The 27,351-nt window shown below is 40.2% G+C and overlaps 1 protein-coding gene across 1 annotated transcript in view; it reads left to right on the plus strand.

Moving 5' to 3' along the window:
• Nucleotides 1–27,351, plus strand: part of LOC138617854 (RNA-binding motif, single-stranded-interacting protein 3-like) — a 119,362-nt gene that overhangs the window by 20,709 nt on the left and 71,302 nt on the right. Inside the window, exons 2-3 of the mRNA XM_069693174.1 lie at nt 14,250–14,446; nt 24,901–24,959. Coding sequence (XP_069549275.1) covers nt 14,250–14,446; nt 24,901–24,959 — 256 coding nt within the window. The remainder of the gene's footprint in view (nt 1–14,249; nt 14,447–24,900; nt 24,960–27,351) is intronic.

A 27,351-nucleotide genomic window follows, 5' to 3' on the forward strand; every position in this document is an offset into this window, starting at 1 on the left:
TGTAGAACTACGTATATTGGTACTTAAAACCACAAAAATATGTGGATTACAAGACTGCAAAGAAAACACCGAAAAAAAAAAAAAAAAAGGGATGTTTGAATGACAACGACAAAGGACCATACCTCTACAATTAACCACATTTTCATCTTTGCTTTGAGGAGAGGGGCAAAATGCTGATAATACACTCATTCTTCCTTTCTTTCTTTTCTTGTTGATATGGCATACTCACTGATAAATGTTATAAATAAGTGTGTCTGTCTCTCGACTAAATGCCTTAGTTTTACATAAAGGTAAAATCTTGTATGAGCAGCCACATGATGTGGATTGCAGGGTTTCCATTCAGATCAGCTCATGGCCAAAGTGCTTATCTCACCTCTTCAGCTGATATGTGATGGTAGGAGATGGGGGCTTTAAATGTACTCATCGACCTTCAGACAGATATAATGTTGCCAGAGTGCCTTCAGCTGGACGACGCTTGGAGAATGTTGTGAGGGATAAATGTTGAACATTCAGCTTGACATTTAATGTGGATTCATCTTTGTTTGCATTATGTTTAATAGCAATAAATGAAAGCGTTACAAACATACAAACCACTGAAGATGAAGAAAAGGAAGATGCTGTGCTCAGTTGCGTTCCCTTGATTGAGCACTCTACAATTGGCCCTCTATATGTTGTTTGTACTGTACTGTGAGGGGCCACCAGCTTCTTACTCTGAGGGGCATCTTACAGATAGCAGACCGACCTCTGAACAGGTTTTTCTTGCTGCCAGTTGCTTCAAAACAACCAGTGGAAGCAGGTTAGACATTGCGTCTGCTCATCTGGACACATCACTTTTTTTTTGTTACTAGAAAATGTCTTGTGCATATACAGATCTTATTTAATGCACAGTTGTTATATGCACAGTTCTCTTAAAGTTTAAATTCACAACTGTTGCAAGTTACCTATTTTTCAAAGAATGAGATGAACATTTTCATTTTCCTCAATAATACCTGTGTGGATTTGAAACTACAAAAGAGCTTTGAATAAGTCATATTGGCCCTGGGAAAGCGGCATAAAAGGCTCTTCCTTAATAAGAACAAACTGTGATTATTTGGTTATCACATGATAATAATGACTTACCCGTTCACATTATTTCCTCCTAATTCAAACTGTTGTGAAGCCTTGAGTCTTGAAAAGGCTAATTCGATTCACAACCTGTCATTTTTGTTTGCACTAAGTCAAGCCTTAAATCATCAAATGAATGACTTTAATCCTAGTCGTGCAGAAGGCTCCAGTGCTTTGCAGAACATCTTCAGCCTTAGCTAAATGCAGATTACAACTGAAGTGAGCTGAGTGTTTATCGAGCTAACAACCGTACCAGGGGACCAGCGTCTTGTCGTTTTGATTTGCCGTAAGATTTCTTTCGAGAGTGTGACAGCGAGCGTGAGACAGTGAGAAGTGTCACGCCCAGATTCATGAGACGGGCTTGGCAGGCCTGATATTGCTGTTTTGGCTGACGGTGTTATACCTGGAGGGAACTCACTGCTGCCGCTGCTACGCTGCAGCCAATTTAGCTGTAGCACAGCTGCTAAGAGGCTCCCCGAGGTGTGTGTGTATGTGTGTTTCAGGATTAGCCACAGCACCAATTAAAGCCTCAGACTGGTTTTTAAAGGATAAATTATTAACAGCAGAAGTGACCTCTCTGGTGGCCTTTCTTCTCTCTCTGCTATTCTCCTGCCTTCTCCTCTTCTCCCCAGCCTTCATACGCTTTTGTCAAACTCGCTTCCCTTTCGTCGTCTCTTTCATTGGCTTTCCTTGCTGCTGTTTGTATTCTCTACAGTCCGTTTTGTTCCACTATTTACCACTGTACCACCAAATTGTGCCCCTTTTCAACCTCTAATAGATTATGGAAAGATGTTTCAAGAAAATGTTTTAATATATTACTATATTTTTAGAATTGAAATGGGAAACAGACGTAGTTGTATGTTTTAAGTGTCCTCAAAGTTGTAGTTGTAGATCGAAACTCCCATCTTCTCACAAGGCTAAATTGAAGCAATACATGGTTGTGTTTTATTAGAAATCTGTAATCTTTCTAGTTACTCCATCGCCTCTTTCTATCTGACGTCTGTTCTCTGTGATGTTTCTTTCCAAGTTGTGGTTTCCCATACTGCATCTTTTGGTATATTGATGCCTCCAGGATACAGTTGGGCTCGATTGTTGCTCGATGCAGCTCGGCTGCATTCTCCTTTTCCTCCCTGTGTTCAATAGCAAAAGCATGTTAGCCGGTAATGGATACTTTTAACCTTTTCCAGGTAATTTGATCAGTCCTTTAAACCAATCCAAGCACACGCAGTGTCAGGGGTTATGATCGGCGAATGCATCGACTGCTGCTCTCACTGTTCGGCTGTTGTTTTTTTAAATGGGAGAACCAGATCCCTTTTTGATTTGATGACTGTTACCATCCTGGATTCTGAATTATAAATGTGAGGTGCACTGTAACGTCTCTCACGAGAGCCAAAGGAGTGAGAATTTTTTTAACCGGAATGTTTCTAAGACCATTCATGCTGTCTTTCAGTATTCCAGTAAATTTCTTGTGGAAAATGGTGCGGCATCCCCTCATCATGGTGGCTCGTAATGAACCCAGATAAAAGCTGTTTTAGCAAATTGACTCTATTAAAATACAGTTAGACCACAGCACGTACAATATAAAATATGAGTTTTCATTGTAATAGTGTGTACAGCGGAGGGGCATTTCCGAAGTAAAATGCCGAGTTTAACATTATTAGAGTTAACTCGCACCATGTGCAGCTGATACTGGTCTGGCCAGCTGTGTCTTTCTTTTCTACATGTTTCTGTCTAATCTACCACCTGAGAAATACAAAATATAATGATCTCACTCAGGGTCTACCTTTGTTCTCATCCCCTCTTATGGATTTTCCCTCCAGATATCCTCAGGTCATCATCTCATTTCAGTCAGCGGGCTTGGATTCCACTCAATATGTTCTTACACTCTGATCTCTTCCTCCCTTCTTCTATCCCTCCCTCTCTCTATCTCTCCCTCCACTCCTCCCTCGTCTCTCTCATTCCCTAAATATTTGTCTCGCTCAGATTTGATGAAGGAATTTAATTAGAGCAGAGAGAGAAACAGGAAGGAGTGAGGGATGGAGCAGAGTAATAATGAATGTTCAGTGACCCTGAGAGCAGACAAGGTAAAGATAAGTGTGTTTAAATCAGACCTGGTCAATCTGAAGGAGAGAGGCGTATTGAACCTTGTTACTACATTAGCCAAGACGGTATAGATTAAATGGTGCATTGACGCTGCAACACTGCTACCCTTATAAATGAAATTAGCAGTAAATCCTGAAAAACCCGTGCAGAATCATATCAGCAGCAAAGTCTTATGTGCAGCATCACGTCTTATAATTTGTGTTTTGCCTCCATAGCTCAGTAAGATGATCCTAAACAACAGTTCTTGTTTACACTCTTTTCTTGTGACTTTTATTAACATAGATTATGTGGAGTAGAATCTATCAACCTTGGGTTTGTTTTACAGTACAGTTCTTTTGCCCTGTTGCTGGGTCCCTCACTTGTAGAAAGTTGCACGTGTTTTTGTAAATGTAAAAATGTTCTGCTTGAAATATAAGAATTACATGATTCCTAAGAATTTAGAAGATTAAAGGTTTGTACACTATGGCCTTATTATATATTTGCCTCATAATAAAACGTAGAAGGCTGGCTTGGTGACGAGTACCTCGTTAGGTTGCTACTTTCTCTAGCCCACCTAATACCTTGACCAAATAGCCTACCTATCGAGTTTGCTTGCTAGAGATTGTACATCATTAGTCAGTTTTAGTCATACTTTGTTTTGTACTTGTTAGTTTAGCACGCTAAGGTGCCAAACTAAGATAGTGATATGATAATCATGATCTTACACCTGGCACAAAGCGGTACCAATTTATTACCCAGTCCAGTCAAATAGCAAATGTACTTGCGCAATGTGTTTACCATGTGCTTAGATTATTCAATATAACACTATCTTTTAATCATATGATGATGTGTTTTCAGGTGAATACTGCCATTTAGAAAATGTTAGACAGTTTAAAATATTAAATCTTAGATTAAAAAAAACATTTGTGCCTAGGAGCGGTTGAGCTGTTAGCACAGCATGACTTGTTTTAACTGACAGGTTTTTTTAATGTCTCCATTTATGTTTAGATATAAAAAGTCTGCTACATGATGTTAAATGGATTTTTTTTTTTAATTATTTTAGTTGTCCTTTATTTGTTTGTTTGGGTGCGTGCTATGGTACTGCGTTGAAAATGTGATGGTTCAGTTAGAGAGATTTACCCTGGTACACATTAAATTTTATCAGCAATGTCAACCAACTTGAGGTAGTATAGACCAGCAGGGACTCCACTGTGCTTTTTCATAACTTGCACCTCTTTCACAGACTGTTATAATCCAGAATCTATTCACCAACACTAGATATTACTGCCGAGCTGCCTGCTCCACAAAAGTAATAAGTTACCATTCCCATTTCTCTTGCCTTGCATTATTTTCCCACATAATATTCTATACATCCCGACCTGTGATGTTGCGTCGCTTATGGTGACATTTTAATTGATTCACTAATGAAAGAAGACCTCCCCCAACGTGCAAGTATAGACACACACATGCCAACTCCTATCCTTCAGCTCCTCATTGTTGTGAGAAGACGAAGCCAACAGACACAACCTGCACAAACGCACACATAAACCAAATTCTATCCTTTCAGCTTCTCATTGTTGCCGTGGAGAAACATTATTCTGTCTGCACACTTATTCTATAGTCTCCATTCTTTGACCTGACGCTATATAAGCATCCTGTCTTATTCTTACGCCCTCTTATTCTGATGGTAATTTGACTGCCTGAAAGGACTGGCGGAGGATTGTTCAGTCTCATTCAACAAAACACGGTAAAAAGTCATTCCTGGGATTAAAAAAAAAGCTCTGCGGTGGATTTCCAGGGCTCTGTTGTCGTGTCTGCAGTTGCCTGTCGGCCCCCCGTTCATATGCTAATGAGCCGGAGCTTGATTGTTTCCTCATATTTTAATCTCCTGCCTGTTGTCGGAGAGGAGAGGGTGGGGTAGTTGGGGGGAGCAGCAGATAGGAGGGGTGTGGGTACGAGGAAGAGATGAGACGGAAGGAAGAGAGATGATGATGGACATGGAAGAGACCAGAGGGCAGAGGGTTGTCGGCAGCTGAGGAACGGAGAGGAGGAGGAGAAAGTTGAAGGCGCAAGGTGAGGAAATGAAGTTATGTAGGAGGAGGAGAAAAGCAAAATGTTTGACAAGAACAGCGGAGAGGTGAGGGACATGGGAGGGCAGGATGAGATTATTAATATGCAGGGAGGAGACAATCAGAAAAAGAGGGATAGAAGCGCTGCGGGATGATAAGTGGGAAGATAGGAATATACAGTTCACCTTAGAAGGAGACATCCAGAGTTCACCAGCAGTGACAAAGAATGGCAGCTTTTTATAGAATGCTGCAATTTTTAATATAGCTTCATTTTAACACTGAGTGTGTGTGTGTGTGTGTGTGTGTGTGTGTGGGGGGGGGGGTTCACAGAAGAACAATGAAACTTCCACACATTTCCCTCTGGTCTGTATTTAACCAATCAGGATTCACAAACCGAGTCTGCCACTGCTCGTCATACTCCTGGGTTGAAACACTGACCAGGGGGCAATGAGAAGAGCGAGGGAGACTTTCTTGAATAAATTAATGTTGCATTTGCATAAATATCCATAATAAAAGAGCTTTATGCAATGCCCCTCTTCAATATGCATGTTTTTATTCCCTTTTTGTGACTTTCATGCTGGAGGTCATGCAATTTAAGAGGAGGAATGAAGTTTGGGATTTTTTTCTTTTTGGACTATATTCAGGTGGAGATTTAATCATCGTTGTGGTTTTTGAAATAGTGGAATGTTTTTCTTGGACGTCACTCACGAAGGATTTTCTTTAGCGAGGTCAGACACTTTATTGTTGTTAGATTTCTTAGTTGCTCCGATTGTTGCACACAGCAAAGACAGCACAATTGCAAGAACATGGCTGGATCAAGGACTTGAATCTTAGCCAGTATGCACACAGCACCTGTATCTTCAGGATAAAATGTGAAAAAACATGCCTGTCTTAAATAGTAAGAAGTCCCTGTTAAGCCAGTTAGTGGCAAAAATGTGAACTGTGTTGATAGTTGTATTTTAGTGAGAATGCTTGTTGTGTCACTCTTTCCTTGTTCTTTTTTCAAAGCATTGTCTTGACCAGGTATATCTTGCACATTCTTACACCCAGAATTAATCCACTACATGTATTACCATTTTAACTAGTTGCACCATTTTCTGGCACATGCAGCTCACAATCAGACAGGGTAGTAAAATGTCCCCAACATCCACTCTGTTTGAGAGGAAACTGGTGCACCGACTCCATTAATCAGACAACGGCATCAATACTGGACGATTTTGCAAAACCCCGGATTATATTCTGACAATCTACTTTTTTCTAAATCCAAATGTTTGTTTGTTTTTTTATTCTTGCTTTTTGCAATATCTGCACATCGCAACTATCACTATGATTAGGGAAAGCTTGTAGTTACGGCTGAAACGAAATGGTAAAGATATGGTTAGAGTAAGCAATGTTAACCAATAATACTACAGTGCAGTCATGGTTACAGCCTAAAACCCCTTAATTGCCAGGAAGTGAGCTCAAACAATCTCTGTGCCCATAATCCACCCTCACCTTCACAAGCTTGTCTTCCATTCCTCATGGGTGTAAAGTCTGAGGTGCAGAACTGACTAATATTGCAGTGATCTCTTGGGATACTGGGCTGGTTGCTCCATAGAAAACCCACAGGAGGCTCAAAGCCAGTATTCAAATTTTTGCTGAAAGTTGATGGTGCAAACTGCTGTTGCAGTTCCACTTATTTTTTTAACTGTTCTATACTTCTTTGCGCAATTCATGTGATGATGTCACAGCACATTCAGACCCTTGACATCCTAACAATGCACCGTTTGACATAAACCAGTCTTCAAGCCTGTTCCTGCAGTTTTATGTGAACTGCAGTTTGATTCAGAATCCAAATACATGAGGATAATTTGTACCAACATAATTTTTCAATTCAAACTGTAGAAGTACATTCTCTGTACACACACACACACACACACACACACACACACACACACACACACACACACACACACACACACACACACACACACACACACACACACACACACACACACTCTCACAATCACACGCACAGACTACTCAAATACACAATGTTGGTGCACAAGCTCGTGGTGGGCTTTTTCACCAACATTACCCAAAACCTTGCATGCAAACACTCACTCAATCTTGTTCCTAAGAAGAATAGATACGCAGGCTATAGCAAATTCAAATAAATCTCAAGTTAAACAGCTTGCCTGCACCTCCCTCCTCTCTGACCTTCTCAAAAACACAGCTACAGGAATTCACTGAGAGTTCAGCAACCTACCACAGTCACCCTCCATCACCTCCCTATATCCCACCAGGTCAGTGAGCACCAAGTCCGGACTGGATGTCCTTCTGGGTTGTTTGTGCAACTTGTTTATGACAGCCCAAGTGTTGTTGATGCGGTTGTTGCTGATATTAACGAGAGCTAGAGGGGTAGAAGGCTGGATAATGCCATTCCACTGGGAAGCAACCAAGACGACCTGATCTTCAGAGGAAATGGAGGGAAACGGGGAAGGAGGCCAAGACAATGATGAGCGAGGGGAGGAAATTAGGGGAGAGGTGAGCGATAAACAAGAGACTTGCGAGAATGTGAGTGGAAGTACACAAAATGTAATTGTGGATAAGACGAACAGACAGAAAGCACAATAATGCAGAATACATTACTGTAAGTAGCATTGTCACAACATTTTTTCTGAAAAGCAGGAACAAAGGCTTTATCTAAGGAAGAACTCAGCTCTGACACAATGGGTTTTTATTGTGACACAAGGAAAACAGTCTGATCAAAAAGTGACAATGGGTTTTTATTGTGACACAAGGAAAACAGTCTGATCAAAAAGTGAGCAGTTTTTGCGAGCATTATTTTTTTTTAAATGAGGTAAATATGCTGCTTTAAATTGGATTTTAGGTCTAACAAAACTTACAAATGCTGTGGTCTTTTGTACAATTATTTTGCTGGCAAATTAAATAGGTCAGTCAGAGATAGATCCACTTTCTGCCTTTAATTAAAGTGGAACTTTTTTCCATTCTGATTGACCTCACAGTGACCTTAAATCTAAACTGATGAAACTTGCAGACACCCTGGTAAAAAAAAGTTGATATCCACTTATTTCTACTTCAATAAACTACAGAGTGTCTGCAGACTTAAAGAGCATTACATTACAATAATTTTGCTATTTTAGCTCCAGGGTATAGTTAAGTCTAGTATTACCCTTATAAAATATAGTGGTTGGTCTGGTATGTTTTTGTCCAGTGACACACCGGGGCATCGTAGTGAAAAAAACCAGAACCCCAACAAGGGAGGGCCCTCACAAAACCTGCAATTATGCTATTTTACATTATTAACACAGTAACATAAGTAATGCTGTTGGCTGGATAAATAGTTTGAAAAACTAAAGTTCTTTTGAACAAAGCTCACAAACATTATTTCACAATGGTCTCATACTAGTATGTATATGGATTCTAACTACTATTCCAATAGCTAGAAGATGACACAGTTTGGCCTTCAGTTTATGAAACATCCACAAATAGTGAATCAGCTGCAGGTCCACCACCTTCTCATGTTTCTGGTGATATCAGATAATCTGAGCTCAAGGTGTCACTAAAAGTAATTTTTAGGGGTGTAGTGATATTTGAAGGACCGGAGTGCATCTGTACTCATCATGTGCACTCGTGCAAACACAGTTAAGCTGTAAATCATATGTTAGGTTGTGCAACCGCTGTGGAGACAATTTTACATTTTACAGTAATCTATAATGTATATTTAACTCACTTGAATTTATTAAAGTCAACAATATTATCCTGCTTTGTTCAACGGGTGTTCTTTATTACTCAAAGTATTATTTCCTGATACAGGAAGTGTTGAGTTTTCATCAACACAAAACATAATGCGCTAACTTTAACAAGGCTAACAGTAGCGGATCCAAAAGAGACTTACAGTAAACATCATGAATCAATCAATACACCTAAATGTTGATATGACAACTTTGACCATTTCATTTTGTTTTTGTTGGCTCTCTTGCATGTTACTGCTTTACTGAATGTAGAAACGTGGTGGAGCATCATCCCAGTGATCTCCAGCAGCACTGCACGCATGGATATTTCAAACCGCCAAAATACCAAGTAGCCTATTTTATTGTTTTAAAAGTATAGTGTAATGGTACACAATTTTAAGATACTTTGAATTCACAAAGTTTCCCCATTTAATAACTAATAATAACTAATAACTAAATTAACAGCAGCATCAGAACAGTGTAATAACAGGAGTCCTGCATTAAGACCAGCAATCAGTTTTAGAGTGATCACACGGCTAATCCAGATTATTTTTTTTTATATCTATAGATTTTGCCATTAGATTTCAGAAATTGTATAATTATATGTCTTTATTACAAACAGATTCAGGTAGCACTTGCTTGTAGCTAATTTCCCCAAATTCTACACATAAAATTCCAGTTAGGGCTTTTGGGCCAAAGTAAGATGATTTTTTTTTTACCTTTTATTTACGCTTCTAGTGTTCTTAAAAACTGTGATGGAAATTATTGAAATAAAAGTTACAGTCACAGTCACAGTGAAAGCCACAAACCAATTAGATTATTTTGAGAAAAGAGGCTTAAATGTTGATATCACGCTGACTATATTATATTAGTTTTTAAACACTAACATGTACAAGGACAGATTTCTGTGCTGCTGCTGATGACAAGTCACTCCAATCACAATCATTATATTTGACATGTATTTTAACTGTTTATTTTATTGTGAGTGGGATGACAAGATGTCTGTAAAAGCTCTAGATGGAATTTAATTAAGGCAATCTGTATGATGACCATACCTCTTGATTATGACTGTTAGGAAAGCGAACTGCAAATACTTTTCCAGGAATTCCAAACTTCTTGTGGAACTAGACTTTGAAATGGTTTTATTAAATAAAACCAGGGTGTAATTTCCTTTGGTATATAATTTACTCTTCAAACTAATCACGGGCTCGGCTATACATCTAGCCAACATGTCCCTAAACTTGACACCAGGAAATCTGTAAGTATCCTGTATTGGAAATCATTACATTCTCACCAATAATACTTTTTATACATGCACACAGCATTACCTGAACATGCTGTGGTCTTCTCTGTCTCCCTGAACATAAATATGACTTTTTACTTTCCTTTATTTAAATGCTTTAGAGCCCTCTGTGTGTAGTGCTTGTAATACACTGCAGAAACCCTTTAGCCAGATCTTCCAATCAAACTAGGTCCAGACACAATAGTTGACAACAAAGTTATTTTTATAAATTCCTGAAAAGACCATTTGTTTTCCTTTTCAAGGTTTCCGACAGAAGCAATAGCCAAAGCTTAATTTAGCTGTTTGTATAATCTCAGACAGTATATTGGGTGCCATGTTTCCCTTCCGATGAATTCATAAGCTTTTCCTTAAACCCATCAGCTACTGTGTTTAGAGGCACACAAAGTAGAAGGGAATCTCAGTGCTGGACCAAAAATAGCCTGCATTCTTTCCTCTGTTTCAGGAAGCATCAGTGGAGGCTGAAACAACCCTCTCTCTCTCTCCTTTCTCTTCCTCCTTCCCCTTTCTGACTTCTGACATCTCTGTGCTGTGCTCCATTTGCATGCAACAGGAGCAGTTTCTAAACTTGTTGATTGCCTCTTGTATATGACTTGGCAAGGAGTCTACAGCTGCATTAATTGTTTCCATCACTTTATTTCCCTCTAGGTTATGCAAATGATGCTTTAAAAGCTTTCTTCTTTTTTTTTTGTCTCTATACTCATTGCTCAGCCTTCTTTGCAATACACTAGTCAAATGTATGCTCACCAGGTAGGTCAGCAGGATGCATATACATGACTCAGTGGAGCAATGTTTTGCAGTGTGTTGCTGTTTCAAACCTCAGTCGTGCATGAAATCTACAAAAACCCAGCGACTGTGTTTGCTTTGTGTGACAGTTTGTGACGCTCCCGCCGAGGCTTTTCCCCACTCCGAGAGATGCTCCACTGTACTAAGTGTGTCAACAATACCATCTGAGAGGCAGCCTTCAGTCCACACACTGTGACAGCAAACTAATCCTTAAAAGAGAGAAGCCGTGGGTGGGGCGGGGAGTGTCGGGGTGGGGGTGGGGGTGGGTTGGGGGAGGGGGCAGAGAGGTAGAAATATGGAGTGAGTATGTGAGAAGTGGAAAGATAGAGGTTTAAAGACCAAGAGACTGAGCGATGGTGGCTTCCAATTTGACAGTGAGCGAGAGAGGGAGCAGAGAGGGGAAAGTGCAGATGCTAGAGAGAGAGAGAGAGATTTTAATGTTTCAAAGGATTTCCCTATCACAGACTGTGACACATTACATACACAGCTCACTATCATCCTGACCCTGACAGCTGCACAAATTGGCTGAAAGAGGTTCCCTGGGCAAGGCCTTTGATCAGGTGTGTATGTGTGTGTGTGTGTGTGTGTGTGTGTGTGTGTGTGTGTGTGTGTGTGTGTGTGTGTGTGTGTGTGTGTGTGTGTGTGTGTGTGTGTGTGTGTGTGTGTGTGTGTGTGTGTGTCAGCGAGAAAAGAGGATGGGGAGAGACTTTTTACATTTGGGCATACCTGGACATCTGTGTGTGTGTGTGTGTGTGTGTGTGTGTGTGTGTGTGTGTGTGTGTGTGTGTGTGTGTGTGTGTGTGTGTGTGTGTGTGTGTGTGTGTGTGTGTGTGTGTGTGTGTGTGTGTGTGTGTGTGTGTGTGTGTGTGTGTGTGTGAGTGATAAAAGGCTCTTTTCTGCTCCAGATCACGGTGGAATGAAATACATGTAGACAGATCAGAGCAACAGTGTGTGTGTTAATTCATGCCAGCAGTCTGGTTTTTTGCTTTTGTGTGTTTATATATTGCATCCAGCATTGTCCGTGCAGTATATGTTATCTGGAGCATGTATGGCTTTTATAGTGATATTTCTCTCTTAGATTTCAGCCGCGGGTCTTTTATTTGTGTCTGACACTTCCCATCAGCCATGCATCCATGTTATCTTTCAGAGGTGGTTGGTAAACAAACCCATTGTCAAGAGGCTCATATCAAGTCAGCCTTCAACCCAGTTCAGGCTTTGAAGCGGTGAGGTTTTCATTATCGTGATCACACGCACCACATGCAAAAGCACATTAGATAGATAGACTTCTCATTAGTCTCATGTTCTTATCCCTCACTTTATATTAACACATTACATGACATACTTTTAGAAAGATGCCTGCAGAAAGCAGTTTTTTTTTTTTTTACACTTGACAAACCATTTGTCATATTTTCTCAGTGAAAACTGTATTGGGAGATATTTAGGAAAAAAATACCAAACTGCAAATGTATGACAAATTTGCAATAAAGTATTTGTCACAGCTATTAAAATGAAGTATTACCCAGTATAGCCTCTTCTTGTCTCTGTACTTTGTCATGTTTCTGTTGAAGTGTACTGCATAGCCTCATTGTGGGCTGTTTGTGTGAGGCACTGGCCTGTAAATGACAGAGGCACCATCTCCTTTTACTGCTGCATGTCTGCTGTACTGCACATGTGTTCAATCCTGTTAGCGCTGTCTTTCTGAGTTGCCAGTTTGTGTGTGTGTGTGTGTGTGTGTGTGTGTCAGTGTCAGTGGAGGGAAATACAAGTAATGGATTAATATCAGAGCTGGCTCAGGCTCCATGTTGCTGTGCGGTGACAGCCTGTCATTATCGCAAGCACCGGCTCACAAACACACACACACACACACACACACACACACACACACACACACACACACACACACACACACACACACACACACACACACACACACACACACACACACACACACACACACACACACACACATGCAAGCTCACATACGTAAGTAAGCACTTGCATTTATGTACACGCGGTCATACACACTTCTTAATACAGGGTTCATGCAGGCACACACTCTATGTGTCTCACCTGTCTCTCTCCTTTCCATACGATTTCTTTCCCTGACTCTATCGCTTGTCATCATGGCACACATTCGAGCGGGCCTGTGATCGTCTTAAACTACAGCAGGTTCTTGAACTCGTTCCATCCACTTCCCAACAGAGAGACCAATGTTGAGGCAAGATGTCTTCGTCGAGCCAGTGTGCCTGTTTTGCTATAGCAGGAAGGCAGCAAACAGTGTTTTGAGCGCTGTTGTCGTAGGAGCCATCAAGCTTGTTTACTTCCTCCAAACTTAACCTAATAGTTTGCTTAAGGCAGCAGGCAGGCAGGGTTGGGTTTGCCATCAGTGCCAGACCCTCATTAATCGTTGCACTGCCCTTCCTCCCTGCCAGAAATGGTCATCTTATTACGCCATTTAGCCAGTATTGAGCTGTGTAATTGGACAGTGGAGGCCGGTAGGAAATGTTTTAGTAAGTTAAGGGTGATAAAGGGTCCAGGCCTGGATTAAACTCTGGATGGCCTATGTGCACCCAAAGCAGGATGCGTGACATAATTGTATTAAAAGTACTGAATTCAGAGGGTTTAAAACTTTGCCTGAAGAGGCTTATCATAGCTTGGAGTTGCAAGCTCACTTGTGCCATGGAAAATGTCAGATGATATATTTGATCTGCGTTTGCTTGCATTGCAAAACATGTTAAATGAACATTTTTAAGATGATTATTTTTCAATTTCTGCATGCAAACACAGACACCACAGACAAAACACACACTTACTCACTTTACAAGTCTCTTCATCTTCAAAGTTACCTATGGTTTGACTCAAAAGTATTTTTTTTTTTGCATAGTCATAGTAGCAAACTGCTAAGATTGTAGATTCCTAATGTTTTTGTTGTTGATGCAAGCTCCTGTTATAAAAGCTGGTACCATGACTATCAAGCACTAATTTATCAAATCCTGCTTCCTTAATTTGATGTGCTTCCTGTTGAATCAAGAGATTGGTGTGGGACAGGAAACGATTACTCAAAAAGATGAGATGGAAGATGTTTGGGTAGGAATGTGAGGCAGAAACTTAGGCATGATCAAATTTGTAAGTGACCTTTTTTTCTTCAATCTTCTCTCTTTATCTTTGCAGCAGTCCTATGCTCCTCCCCCTCAGCCCATGGCTCCGCCCAGCCCCGGCACAACAGGAGGAGGAGGAGGAGGAGGTGGTGGTGGAGGAGGAGGAGGTCAGGGAGGAGGACTAATGGAGCAACTTAGTAAGACTAACCTGTACATCAGAGGCCTGCCGCCTGCCACCACCGACCAGGACCTCATCAAGCTTTGCCAGCCGTGAGTTTTATTTTATTCTATTCTATTCTATTATGACTCTGTCCACGGTCTGCAGCTACATTAAAGGGCTTCCTTCAGTGCAGCACAGTTCAGTTCTTTCCTGCTCAGTTCAGTTCAGCTTGTGGTAATTAGTGTTTTGTGAGTCCAACAGCAGCTTATAATGAGTATCAACAGTTTGCTCTTGACCTCTCTGTTCCTCCTCTCTGCTTCCTCAGAGGAAAAAACACAACCCAGCTGGGCCTAACCCATCCGCTCCCCTCTGCACTGCGTCATCTGCACACACAAGGACAGATAAATGCATCCCTCTGTCCATCAGCACGGCCTCTAAACCTTTACCAAGTTTGTGTTAATGACAGCGTGGCAGCTCAAACCACACATTTCATAATAATTGCGATAAAATTAGGCTCGATAGAAATTTAATTTGCATATCAAGTATTATATAAAATGTGATGATTTTAGCGCTACAGTATTTCACAGCAGCTATTCAATGATATTTGCATGCATCTAAACATTTCAGTAAAAGCTATAACCAAGTGGATATGTAGGATTGGTATTGGAAAGTGATGAAGGGATATTTTCATTCTTCACCAGCAGCTCTGTTACGACTGAGCAAACTCTGATTCTGTGTTTATTTTAACCCTCTATGCTTCGGCAGCCGTCGCTGTCACACGCAGCTTTTGTTGGAATTGTCCCCCTGCTCACTGTTAACTTTGAGGTTGAAAGTTGGTTCTTGAGCCTGAAAGCAGCAGTTGACAAAAACATTCTCACCACGAGGTCCGTTTGATTGAGTTACCCTCACTTGATCTTCTTCTGCAATGATGATAATGATGCTATCGAGTGTAAACAGGATTTTAACTCAGGAATATTGTGTAATTCTGTGGTTTTGTTGTTTTCAAAATGTAACCTTTAAAATATAAGCTTTTTGAAGATTTTCAGTTTTTTTTTTAAGCAGATATTGTTTCTTGTAAAACACACACCAAATATAAATACTTAATATTAATTTACTTGAGTGGGATGGGAAATGTGGGCGAAAATACTTGACATAGAGCTTATGACAGCATTGTAGAAACAATTTGGAAAACAGTTTTACACCAAACAGTGTTTGCAGGTCATTGCTAATGATGCATTTCCACTAACATGCAGATATGGTATATAGTTGTATCTGTTCTGTTCTTCTTCATGGGTGAATAATGTAGTTTTCCTGATTATTCCTTGACACCAGTAACTTTAGCTGCAGCAGCAGAAAGCTGACAGGTGATATCTGGGAGCTGGAGTCAGTAGAGTTTGGCACTTCCCTTCCTGTTCTCCTTATTGGTGCCAAAAATCACTCCTGCACATTTCATTTCCAGTCATCCCCATATGGACAAACACGGATCATTATACAAATGATAAACCATCTCTCCCACAGAGGTTCTTTTCATAGCCTGATATTATTTAATGTAATTGGAGAACAATATATTAATAACTATTTTTAGCATTTATTTTATAGGTATGAGCTTTAAATGCTCTGATCAACAATTACAATTGATTTTGGAATAAAAAAGAAGCCAGATGAAACTAAAATGTGAAGACACATACACACACCCTATTCCTTGCCCTTCTGCATGTCAGCTGCAGGTCAAGCCTGTTGTATTTCAGCTGAGCCCTGGAGGCATTCTGGAGAAACGGTGAAAAATGGGGGCCAATAAAAGTTTCATTAGAAGCCTAGTCAGTGTGCCAAGTGTCCAGTAACATTTAGGAAAGGTCACTGGGGGAGATGCGGGGGCGATCTGTTGGGCAGCAGTCACAGCGTTGGGTTTCTAACCCCTCCTGGCTTTCAGAAATAGACAGAGTGGCAGTTTCCTGTCACTCACTGACATGACGTGCGCGCATGCACACTTCAAAACACGCACACAGTTACAATGAATAACGGAAGGGCAGTTCCTTGCAGCAGACACACACTTGGGTGCGCGCACACACACACACACACACACACACACACACACACACACACACACACACACACACACACACACACACACACACACACACACACACACACTCACAATCACACTCTCTCTTTCATCTCAATGTCATCCTCATCCTTATTGTTACCACGCGTGTTATTTTTTTATGTGTGTGTTCTAGCCCACCCACCAGTACCAATCCTCATTTCCTCCTTCCATCCTTCTCCCTCTGTCCCTCACCTCTCCTCTCCTCACTCTCTGTCTCTGTGCCAGTTCTCGGAGTGTCAGTGAAAAGTGCTGTTGTCAGCTGACATTTCCAATCACTCCCCCGGTCGCCCAAACTATGGACACACTTTTAACGTCTGGGGACAAACCAGAACGTGAGAGGAATCTAAAGCGGAGCACAAGGGCAATTTCTCCCCCCCCTCTCTCTCACTCACTTTCACTCACACTTGTTGTCTTTCTGTCCCTCTATCTATCTATCTATCTATCTATCTATCTATCTATCTATCTATCTATCTATCTATCTATCTATCTATCTATCTATCTATCTATCTATCTATCTATCTATCTATCTATCTATCTATCTATCTATCTATCTATCTATCTATCTATCTATCTATCTATCTATCTATCTATCTATCTATCTATCTATCTATCTATCTATCTATCTATCTATCTATCTATCTATCTATAAGGACAGTTGAGTTTTAACCTCTTCAAACCACTCAAAGGAGAAATCACTGAAAAATAATATAAAATGCTGAATGAGTTCAAAATCTCTCATTAATCATCAACAGCTGAGTTAGAACATCTTAAATCATCCACTAAAACCTGCAACATGGCTCATGAACTTCTGGGGGAAAATGTGCTTGATGTTTTGGTCGTAGTTGATTTACCTAACACATATCTTTCTGTTTTGAACTTTATGAACTAATACAGCATTTTAATGATAGAGTTCATCATTCATTTTCACACTATTTTATGAGCAAAACTCTATGGAATTATTTTCTGCAACACTGATTAAACTTTGTTCTTAAACAGTAGCAGTAATATTGTTGGTAAGTGTCCAACTTTCTATAATAACAAGCTTTCTGTAAATTGTAACACTGCTACATCTGGTTCACTCAGTATAGCTCTTTGTTACATTGCAACTGTGCACCAATGAAAATAAAACAGAAAATACAAAGTACAGCGAATCAGAAATAAGAACATGAATGAAAGACAATTATTACAAATCATGAACAAAAGAGCAAACATGAATAAAAGCATACAAAAACCCCAAAACAAATTAAAATCCTTAAAAAAATAATAATAATAATTCATAATTTTCTTTTTAAAGAAGACACTTATGTATCTTGCCTGATTCCCAACAGAGGGTTATTCCTCAATTGTGGATCCCTTATGGCAAATACCATAATGTCCTCTGTCTCAAGCCTGGAAACCAAAAGCAACAGCTAGTTTGCAGATCTGAGAGTACGAGCTGGTGTGTCAAGTGTGAGATGGTAGGTAATGTAAGATGGGGTGGCCGCTAACATTTCAGGATCAATTCTGAACACCACCTGTAACCAGTGAAATAAGGCAACAGTAGGGGAACTGTGCTCATATTTTTGAGTTCTTGTAAGAAGCCTTATTGTGGAATTTTGTATAAATTGCAGACGGTTTCTCAGGCAGTCCTGCAAATAATTCTGTAATCCAGATGGCAAGAGATAAAAGCGTGAATGACAGTTTGCGAATGAAAGAAATGATCCAATCTTGGCAATAGCCTGTGAGTTGATTGATGTTGACTGGTGAGTGTTCAGTGAAGTTCAGGTCTGAATCAAAGATTATGCTCAGATTTCTGGCCTCATGGGTGCACTGCAAGCCCTGGGAAAGTAAAATATGACCAGTCTGCTCACCATTCGAAGTGACTGGACATTCTGGACCTAATGCCCACAAGATAGGCTCTTAGTGAGGTAACTAAGGGGAGGTCTGATGGATTTACGGTGAAGAATATTTGGAAATTGTCAGCATTAAAATGTCAAGAAATATTGGAAGACCCCAAGGAGCGGCAAAGGTAATATTTATGTAGCTAGACAAGAAATTTTCAATCAACACAGAGGAGGTTCTGCCACTCAGGTATAACTTAAACCAGTCTAGACCAGTCCTAGACATGCCTGTCGAGTCTTCTTGATGATCAATTTATATCCCATAATCAAGTGTATCAAATGCAGCAGAGGTTTAACACCACCAAAATATTTCAACTGTTTAGCAGGACCATAAGCTAAAAGTCTGCTCATATTGACACAGTTTGGAGAGTTCTGAATTCAAATCATCCAAAATAGATGACATCATCTTTGCAGGTGTACTACAAGTGTGCGGGGCTTTAAAATAATAGATATAAAATACATATTCCGTATCATCTTTTGATCTTTTCTACTGCTGTTTTTCACTTCAGAAATCTTAGCGAGAAAGAATATTGAGAATGACTGCTTTCCACTTCTGTGAAGTTAGGTGTGCTTGGTTCAGGCTCTTTGTATTGTGCAGTCTTGGCTCTCTGTTATGCTCACTTTATGATTGTTTGCTTTGACAAATAAAACTTCTGTGAAAAAGATCTATTGGACAATGGAGCTTTTTGTTGGGTCTTACTCTGTATAACCCGAACTGTAGCAAATCAACGTGGTAAAGTTGCCGCTGCCAGTATTCTTCATCAGAGGTGCTTGTAAGATATTGTCAATCTCCTTTGTGATGTGAGGAGGCTGTGACCAAAACGTTCTTGGACATTCTGTTGCTATCAGTCTGACGTCAACACCCACTTTATGTCCTCTGATGTTGTGAGACAGCTCACCCTACCAACTAGTTCTTTTCAAACAGAACGTGGTCCTTGGGGTTAACATGTTCTTTTGTCAAAACCCTGTTGTGGTCACACCAAATTTCACAGTAATTATATAGATAGAAAAGGATCCTATATTTAGGATCCCAGATGGAGAAGTTATTGAATTATGTCCTCTGAAGAGTTATGGCCAGAGATGAAGTGGAGATTAAACTCATCTAAACTCAATTTACCCACCATCGTGTTTGCCCGGCTATTTGGTCTGACATAAATCTTTATGGCAAAAGTTCCCCCGCCACACCACCATCTTTTCAGATGAAAGAAAAATAAGGATAAAAACAAAATTAAACCAAAGTGTTTTTTTCCAAAAAATAAAGTGTCTTTTTTTGTTGTTGTTTATCTTTTGATGAAAGAGAAATTACTCTACTGCTATAACACCAACTCCTCAATGCACCATCTGACCTGAATGCCTTGAAGCTTGTGATTTTAAACTTCATGAAAAGCCCTTTTCTGCAGATGAACCTAATGTTTCAGTGACATTAAGCCATCTTCTAAATTCACAGCACATTGCCTTTTCATCATGGAAACGGCCCAGACTTCATCTCTTTGTAGCGCCTGAAGATGTTAAATTACATACGGGGAATGAATTGGAAGACTTCTGAAGCGCTGCGCTCTCTCTGTCCTCCCTCTGTGTTTGTCTGTTTGAGTCTAACTGGCTGAGAGGGGGAAAAATGAGGGAAAAGCAAGAGACAAGACGGTTGTATCAGATCCCCAATTAGGAGCTACCACACACAGAGACAAACCTGCGAGTGTGCTAATGCAAGCACACACACGTAAACACATCCACGGCCTCAGACAGAGTGCACACACACCTTTCCAACACACAGCATATATACATAGTGTACTGTATATATACACTCGCAGACATCCTGGAGAGATGTAGAAATCACGCCCGTGTGTGTGTTTGTTTGTGTGTGTGAGTGTAGGTTGGTAGTGTGGTTCACAAGACATCAAACGGTGAGCATCCATAGGCTGACAGTGTTTCACAAGGGAATGAAAACACCGATCTGATGCTGTGAGGGCCCTCTGAGGGCTGTCATTAACACTTCACTCACAGACACACACTGCCAGGGTGCACAGATTTTTTTTCAAGCCTGCCAAAACTGGGTGCTCTGAGTTTCATGTTGACATTCCTCCTTAAATCTCTGCAGTCTAGAAAAATAGGAATTTCATCGGTCCTACGGTTCTCTGTGTATCGCAATGGAAGAAATCAAAACTTCCATTTTGGCAAGGAGTCTGAGGAGTTTCCATGTGTCGAGGAGGACACATAGCTCATTCTGAAAGGATTGTTGTACTGAAAGTCCGTCTGTCAGCCTCACACCGCACCAACCCAAACCAGACTGGTGCGCTGGAAAGACATTCTTCTCTGGCTTAGAACTGTGTTGTGGAGCTTTGTTTCTATGAAGCTGAGGAAAACAGAGAATTTCAGGTGAGCTAGAAACTCCTGTGGAGTAGTTTGTGCCTTATCATACAAAGAGGCGATGCAGATGGGGAGGTACTTGGGATTAGCTGATGAGTCAAAATCTACAGAACTGAAAACATTAAAAGCATTGTCAATCTACCGTATGATGTTAATGGTTGTGTGTAATTCAGTTTTAAGGATTTTATCCAAAATCCTACCGTGTAATCAATCAAAACAAAACCATTCTCAAATAAACTTTTCCACTTTTCCCAATGTTCTTATATGTCTCAGAATAATTGATCATGTCCCTACTAATGAAAATAAAACATTTAATAATTTTACTGAGGAAGATTGTAAATGTTTGGGATGGACATTTCAAGCAAAAATACTATTCAAAATTCGCTCTGAACTATTTTTTATTATTAATTGACTTTTGCCCCGTCGCCCGCTCACCAAAGTTTAAAAATGTTAACATTGTGCTCGTCACTGTCACCAGCTTTCCAATCACAGTGGGACAAACGCGGTTAACCACCGACACTCGTCACTCATTGGTCAGCCCTTCAGAGTGGTTGAGCAAATGCTAATATGAGCTGAGCTCCCAGACTATATCCACAGCAAAGAAAACTGAGGCTTGAGAGACAGTCGGCGCAGCCAGGCTACTCCACCCCCTGCATAGTAGAAGAACAATAGATGAAAAATATTGTTTTTATATTTTAACTACTATTCAAATATTCGAAAAGCCTGTCCCATCTCTTGTAAATATATAATTTTAGATTGTTTGCTATGATTCAAACAACTTTGTCATGCTCTTTGGAGTATTGTTCCACTGTTGCTTCATTGCCATTATGAACCTCACTGAAAGATGAACATCCAAAAGAAACAAATACTCACATCTGTTTAAGAATGATCAGACTCCCTATTTTTTCCAGGCACATGGAAATTAATGGAATAAGGAAGTGCTGACCCTGTCTGACTCCTTGTAGTCCTCTCTTGGTATGTTTTAAGTATTTTTGTTTTTTGAGCATCTCATGTCACTGCCGATGGGTTAAGTGCAGGTCGATGTCATTTCAACTCACTCCAGGTTTCTGCTGGAACCAACAAAAGGGCTCCAGTTGGGAATTGAAGATGGAACAGGACATTGTACACTTTCTTCTCCTCTTATTCCATGCTTTCTTTAACCCCTCTTACTTCATCATCTGATCTATTATCAATACTTGATTCCATTTCTTTCTCACGAAAACAGATTGTTGTAGCTGTCTGGATAAAATGAGATATTACCACTGAATCAAGTCCAGAGTAAGACACCACTTTGGATTTGAGCAGTGTTGTTGTAATCTGACATTTCCCGAAGGCCATGGCGTCATCTCTCTCCTCTCCTCTCCTCTCCTCTCCTCTCCTCTCCTCTCCTCTCCTCTCCTCTCCTCTCCTCTCCTCTCCTCTCCTCTCCTCTCCTCTCCTCTCCTCTCCTCTCCTCTCCTCTCCTCTCCTCTCCTCTCCTCTCCTCTCTGTTTTCAGTTAAGCTAAATTGTGTAACTAGACAAGGAACAGGTAGATTTTTACTTGTACATCACACATACTGATGTAATGATACGGCACACAAACAGAGCAACACATTATTTGTTTTTCATTTTGTAAAAACAGACAACTGACGTGAAGTCATTTTTTTCAAGATTAATTTTGTGTCCATCTGTCTCTTTCTCTCTGTTTTTCACCAACAAACAAACAGAATCTGAAAATGTTTCACTTTTCTGCCGGGAAAAACAACCTGCCAAAACACTGAGATGTCTTAGTCATGCATCCAAACTCCACAAACATACACACTCACACACATGGTGCTGTAGGTGTTTATACTCACACGCTGACACACACAGACACCAAGTTTGAGTCACATCAAGGCAGACAGTCGCAAAGACCTGGTATTGGTATTACCAGATGGTGTGTGTAATGTGTGTGATTTACTGCTGTGGTGTTTTCTGTGATGTTGCATCGCGTGTGTGTTTGTCATTGCGTATATGTATGGACAATTCGTCTAGAGTGTTTTCCTCGTCTGCTGCGTTGGATAGCTCCCCTAAAACCGGATCCAAAAAACCTGCTCTGTGGTAAACAAGCCATGACTTAAAAAAACAAAACAGTACCAGACAAACATCAGATTCGATTTCAGCCCGACACTATCAGTCGTTTTGTAAATACCCTCAAAATATATTAAATTGCAGGAAAGAAAACTTGTGAAAAATTGAGCACTTGTTCGAATGTTTGGTTTTCTCTCTGCCAATTTTAAGATCATAAGCTGCTTATCTGTCATTGATAGTAGCCTTTTAAAGCCTTTTTTCTGCCTTTATTTCTGAAGTATTCCTGTCCCAATAGAGTTTGATGTGAGGCTGTCAGCTGAGTTCGTCTCTGTTCTCTTCTTTTCTCTGACAGAAGCAGTTGGTTGACAGAGATTCTCCTGACGGTGACAACTAAATGATTTCTTCTTTATTAAACACCTCTTACTATCGCTCTATCTCTCCCAGACTTCCTCGCCTTTCGTGTCTCTTTTTATCTTTTGACTGACTGCTCTCCCTCTCCTCATCTATTTCTCATTCCTCAGAGTCTCTCCCTCCCTTCCTCTGCTTTTTTCTCCCTCTCTGCTCAGCACCTCCTGCATTGTACCCTCATTGAATCGTTCCTGTCTGCAACCTCGTTGTCTCCCTCTTTTTCTCTAAAAGGGAAGAGGGATTATACTTCCATCCCTCACCTGGGGCCGTCAGCCAGTCAGCCAGCTTGTCAATCTGTCAATCTGTTTGATAGTCACTCAGCCAGCCAGTCAGTCATTGCGCGGCAGTGTGAACACATTAATTAAAAAGTCTCATCCACAAAGCCAGGCAGTGATCCAGGCTGATCTCAGCGATCCAAGCTTTCTGTCTGACTCCACCATCCTTTCTCCTCTCTCCTCATACCTTCTCAGACATTTCTCTGTTTCTTTCTCCTCTCTTTCCAGGAGCACTAGAAGACTCGTCTGATAAGAAACATTATTAACTTCTTTCTAAGAACTTGAGAACAGGGAGGTGGAGAATGGAAGTGGGACAGAGGGTGAAATAAGGAGAGCAGAGGTGTCAAACATAAGAAGGAGAATAAGGTAGAGAAACGGACAGGAGATGTTAAAAGTTGGCAGAAAGAACAGATAGCATGACATATGGAGTGTCTTTCTTTGTAGGCCCTTCTGATGTGCCGTACAGATGTCAAGGTATTGGAGACAGTCCTTCTCCATGACTCAGTAGATTTTTTTATGCAGGCAGCTTCTTTTAACCCAGCTACATTTTAACGTTAAATAACCTCTAGCGGTTGTATAGATAATGACAATCTAGTGTCCTGGAGCAGTGACTCAGTTCAGATGACTTCTATGTAACGTGAATTTTTCCTAGTTAGAAGGAGGATGGTTGGCAGATGGTTTGTTACAATAGCAGACTTGTGGTGCAAAAGGTTCCAAGGTGAACATGAGTGTCTTTACCAAAGTTTATTGCAATCCATATAATTGTTGTTGGGGCAACATAGTTGTGAAACTCATGGTAGTCTTCCTCTGGAGACCATGAATGTCTGGACTAAAGCTTTGAATGACATGCTGACTCTATAGCCATGCCTCTAGCACAGAGAAATGTGCATAAACCTTAGACTAATATAAAGGTGGGCGTAGCTTCCAGGTCTGAAAAATGAGGCGAATGCAGGAGTGCCATGAAGTGCAATATTACTGAGGGCCACTAGAGGTTGGCTCCAAAAAGCATCTAGCTGCATATACTCTAATGTCTAATGTGTTGCAAGCTGAAGTCACTCCTTCTGATTAGTTTTCTGGTGGTCCATCTGAAAATAACAATCCCGTCATTAATTAGATATTAGACCTGAAAATGCGGTATGTTTGATTGACAGGCCTGTGGTAAAGTCAGGTTTCCATTATTGGTGGGTGGGGTATAGTGTCCTCTGGTTTCCAATCAAATTGAGTCAGATCCACTGCTCGCTCCTCCCCAGCTTGTTAAAATATGGTCACTTCTGGCTCCAAACTGCTCCGAACTTGCAAGATGGCAATGGCCGAAAAGTCAAACTTGAGGCTTCGTAACAGCAGGCTACAAACCAATGGGTGACGTCACTGTTGGTTGCTGCTTGGCATAAACTCAAAGAACAAATAATATTGTTGATGTTAAAACCAGCAAAACTGAGTCAATGGCTAACCAGAATGTTTTTTTGTTGTTGTTTTTTGCAGATACGGGAAGATTGTGTCAACAAAGGCCATCTTGGACAAAAACACCAATCAGTGCAAAGGTGAGCGAGTATCCATTGACTTTATCCAGTGTGGTCATCTGTTGCCTTGCACGGATATCCTGTACTTCACAAACACAGATGAGATTTGAGTCTGGAAAACATCAATTGAAAATTTATGGAATTTGGCAGCTTCAAGGCCGAGCAATCAGTGCCTGCTATGGGGAGTGGTTTTGTTTTTATAAATCCATTCCTTTTGGACTCTTTTTCTTACCTAATTAATCAATGGCCAAAAGTTTTTTACCAAAACGTCAACAGACAGCATGATGACAAAATCAAGTCCATGTGTTTGCCTTAGAGTTGCCTGTTAAGCAATGTGGTAAGGGTGTGTGTTTTTACATTGAATTCAACACAACAGTACTGACTTCCATGAAGACCATGCCATCCTTTAATCCATCTCAATGATGCACTGCTGGAGTGTCTTTATTTTGTTTAACTTCTCTATGATGATGATTTCAGGATTGCACCCTAATGATACTCAGAGTTAAGCAGCTTTTGAAAGCAAGATGTTGGCATTGTTGTGACAGGCCAAATCAAAATGGAGAGCACCACACAATCGCTGCAATGTGTTTCGAATGGTCTCTGTGGTGAATGAGGCTCGCTGGAGTGTCTTCTGATGAGGGTCTGCCTGATTGCTGGAGTGGCCTGAACAAAGCACCAATCAATATGATTGTAGTCGTCTGCTTCTGAAGAGGCACACAAGAGCATGTATTCAGCATGATTGCTGCTCATCTTCCGGGTCTCTACTCAAAGGTATACTGACATGGTTTAGGACAACAGCACAAACGCCCTGTAATCAGCATTTCAGTTTCAACAGTGAGTGAAGGTAAAACCAGTCTGATTGATGCTGATGGCAGAGATGTAATTGTGAATTCTAAAATTTTGTCTGCGCTGATTACTGAGGATAAAATATTTTCAGGAAATGATTTCTCTGTCTGTCTTAACATTATAATCGGAAAACCAAATATCCCCTAAAAACTCTTCAGGTATTATCTTGGTTCTTTCTAATTGGCTAGTTACACAAATAACTAACTTAATCATCCCTACCTGCTTTAGCATCACATAATCAAATATGGCTCTGAGCTTTGAATGCATATTAAAATGCCTTTCCTGACATCATTAAAGCAAAGCCAAAAGGAAGGCAAAACATTTTATAAACCCAGGGATGATCATCAGTTATGCTTCCATTTTCTCAAATCATTTAATCTTTTCATTGGTGTTTTTTTTAATTGAGGTTTTTAAAACCTGTTCCAGCAGAACCTAAGTGCTCCAACTGTTTGCCAATTGTGGCTTTATGCTTATTTGTAGTGTGGTTTACAAATGGAAATATAAAATATATGTATAATCACATTTCAACCGGTGCTTACAAATTAAATGCAAACTGCTTTAAATAATATTCGTAGAATAAGACTGGTGATATGTTCCTATGTTAACTAATCCAAAGAAAGACCAATGTGTATCTGAGAGTGTGGAGCTTATTCCTCTGAACCACGGCTTCACTGTTGTCAAAAACTGTTAAGAACACATCAGTGAGCCGCACTGTTACATTGAGTGACACCTTCCTTCATTACCATGGATATGGGCATTGGGGTTTATTTTGAGTCAATCCCACATTTCCCCGCCGCCATAAATAGTGACTCAAAACTAAAATGTAGTCCCCAAATATACTATTTACACCGGTTTTAGTGTTTGCATGGAAAGCTACGATGCCATGGTATTTTCAACAAAATATAATAACATTGTTTATTTAGGGAAATTGTAAACTGTTACGTGACAGACTAACACACTGGGTTTAGGCTTTTCATTGAACTTGTTGACAGTAGGAAGAATGTAAGGTAACACTTGCTGACGTTACGAGAGTCCACATGGTGTAAATTTCTATATATGCCCACTTGGACCATGCTGCGTTTGAATAAAAGAATTAATGTATGCACATAATGCGATGTTTCTTTTAGATTTCTGTTGAAAATCAGATAAACAGAATTATTTAATGGCTTCAGACTCAAGAATCACATTAAGACCCTGGTTTAATAACAATCAGTCAAACTTTGTGTGCGAACATGTTTTAACTAATAACAGTTGTTCACAAATATTTTGTCCCATACATAACCAACCTTTTTCATATGTATTGTTTCGTATTTCCAGAATTTCTCCGTTTTTTTTTTTTTTATTTTTATTTTTTTAACGGTACTCACCTGCACATTTTCATGAAAATGGAGCCCTTTTATGTTGAGAGACTACTGCTGGACACTAAAGAGGGATTTTCCTGAATTCATTATTTATCAATAATAATTAAAATGATAAAAAAACTTTGCTTAAAAAGTACTACATGGTCTACTTGTTGAAGGTGAAAACCTTTTAAACAGTCTGCTGCCTTTACATTTTTTATTTTATT

The sequence above is a fragment of the Brachyistius frenatus genome, unplaced genomic scaffold, assembly GCF_029030835.1.
Source record: "Brachyistius frenatus isolate BFR_SWC_R1_liver_20210118 unplaced genomic scaffold, ASM2903083v1 Contig_14, whole genome shotgun sequence".
In the NCBI taxonomy this organism is placed as follows: domain Eukaryota; kingdom Metazoa; phylum Chordata; class Actinopteri; family Embiotocidae; genus Brachyistius; species Brachyistius frenatus.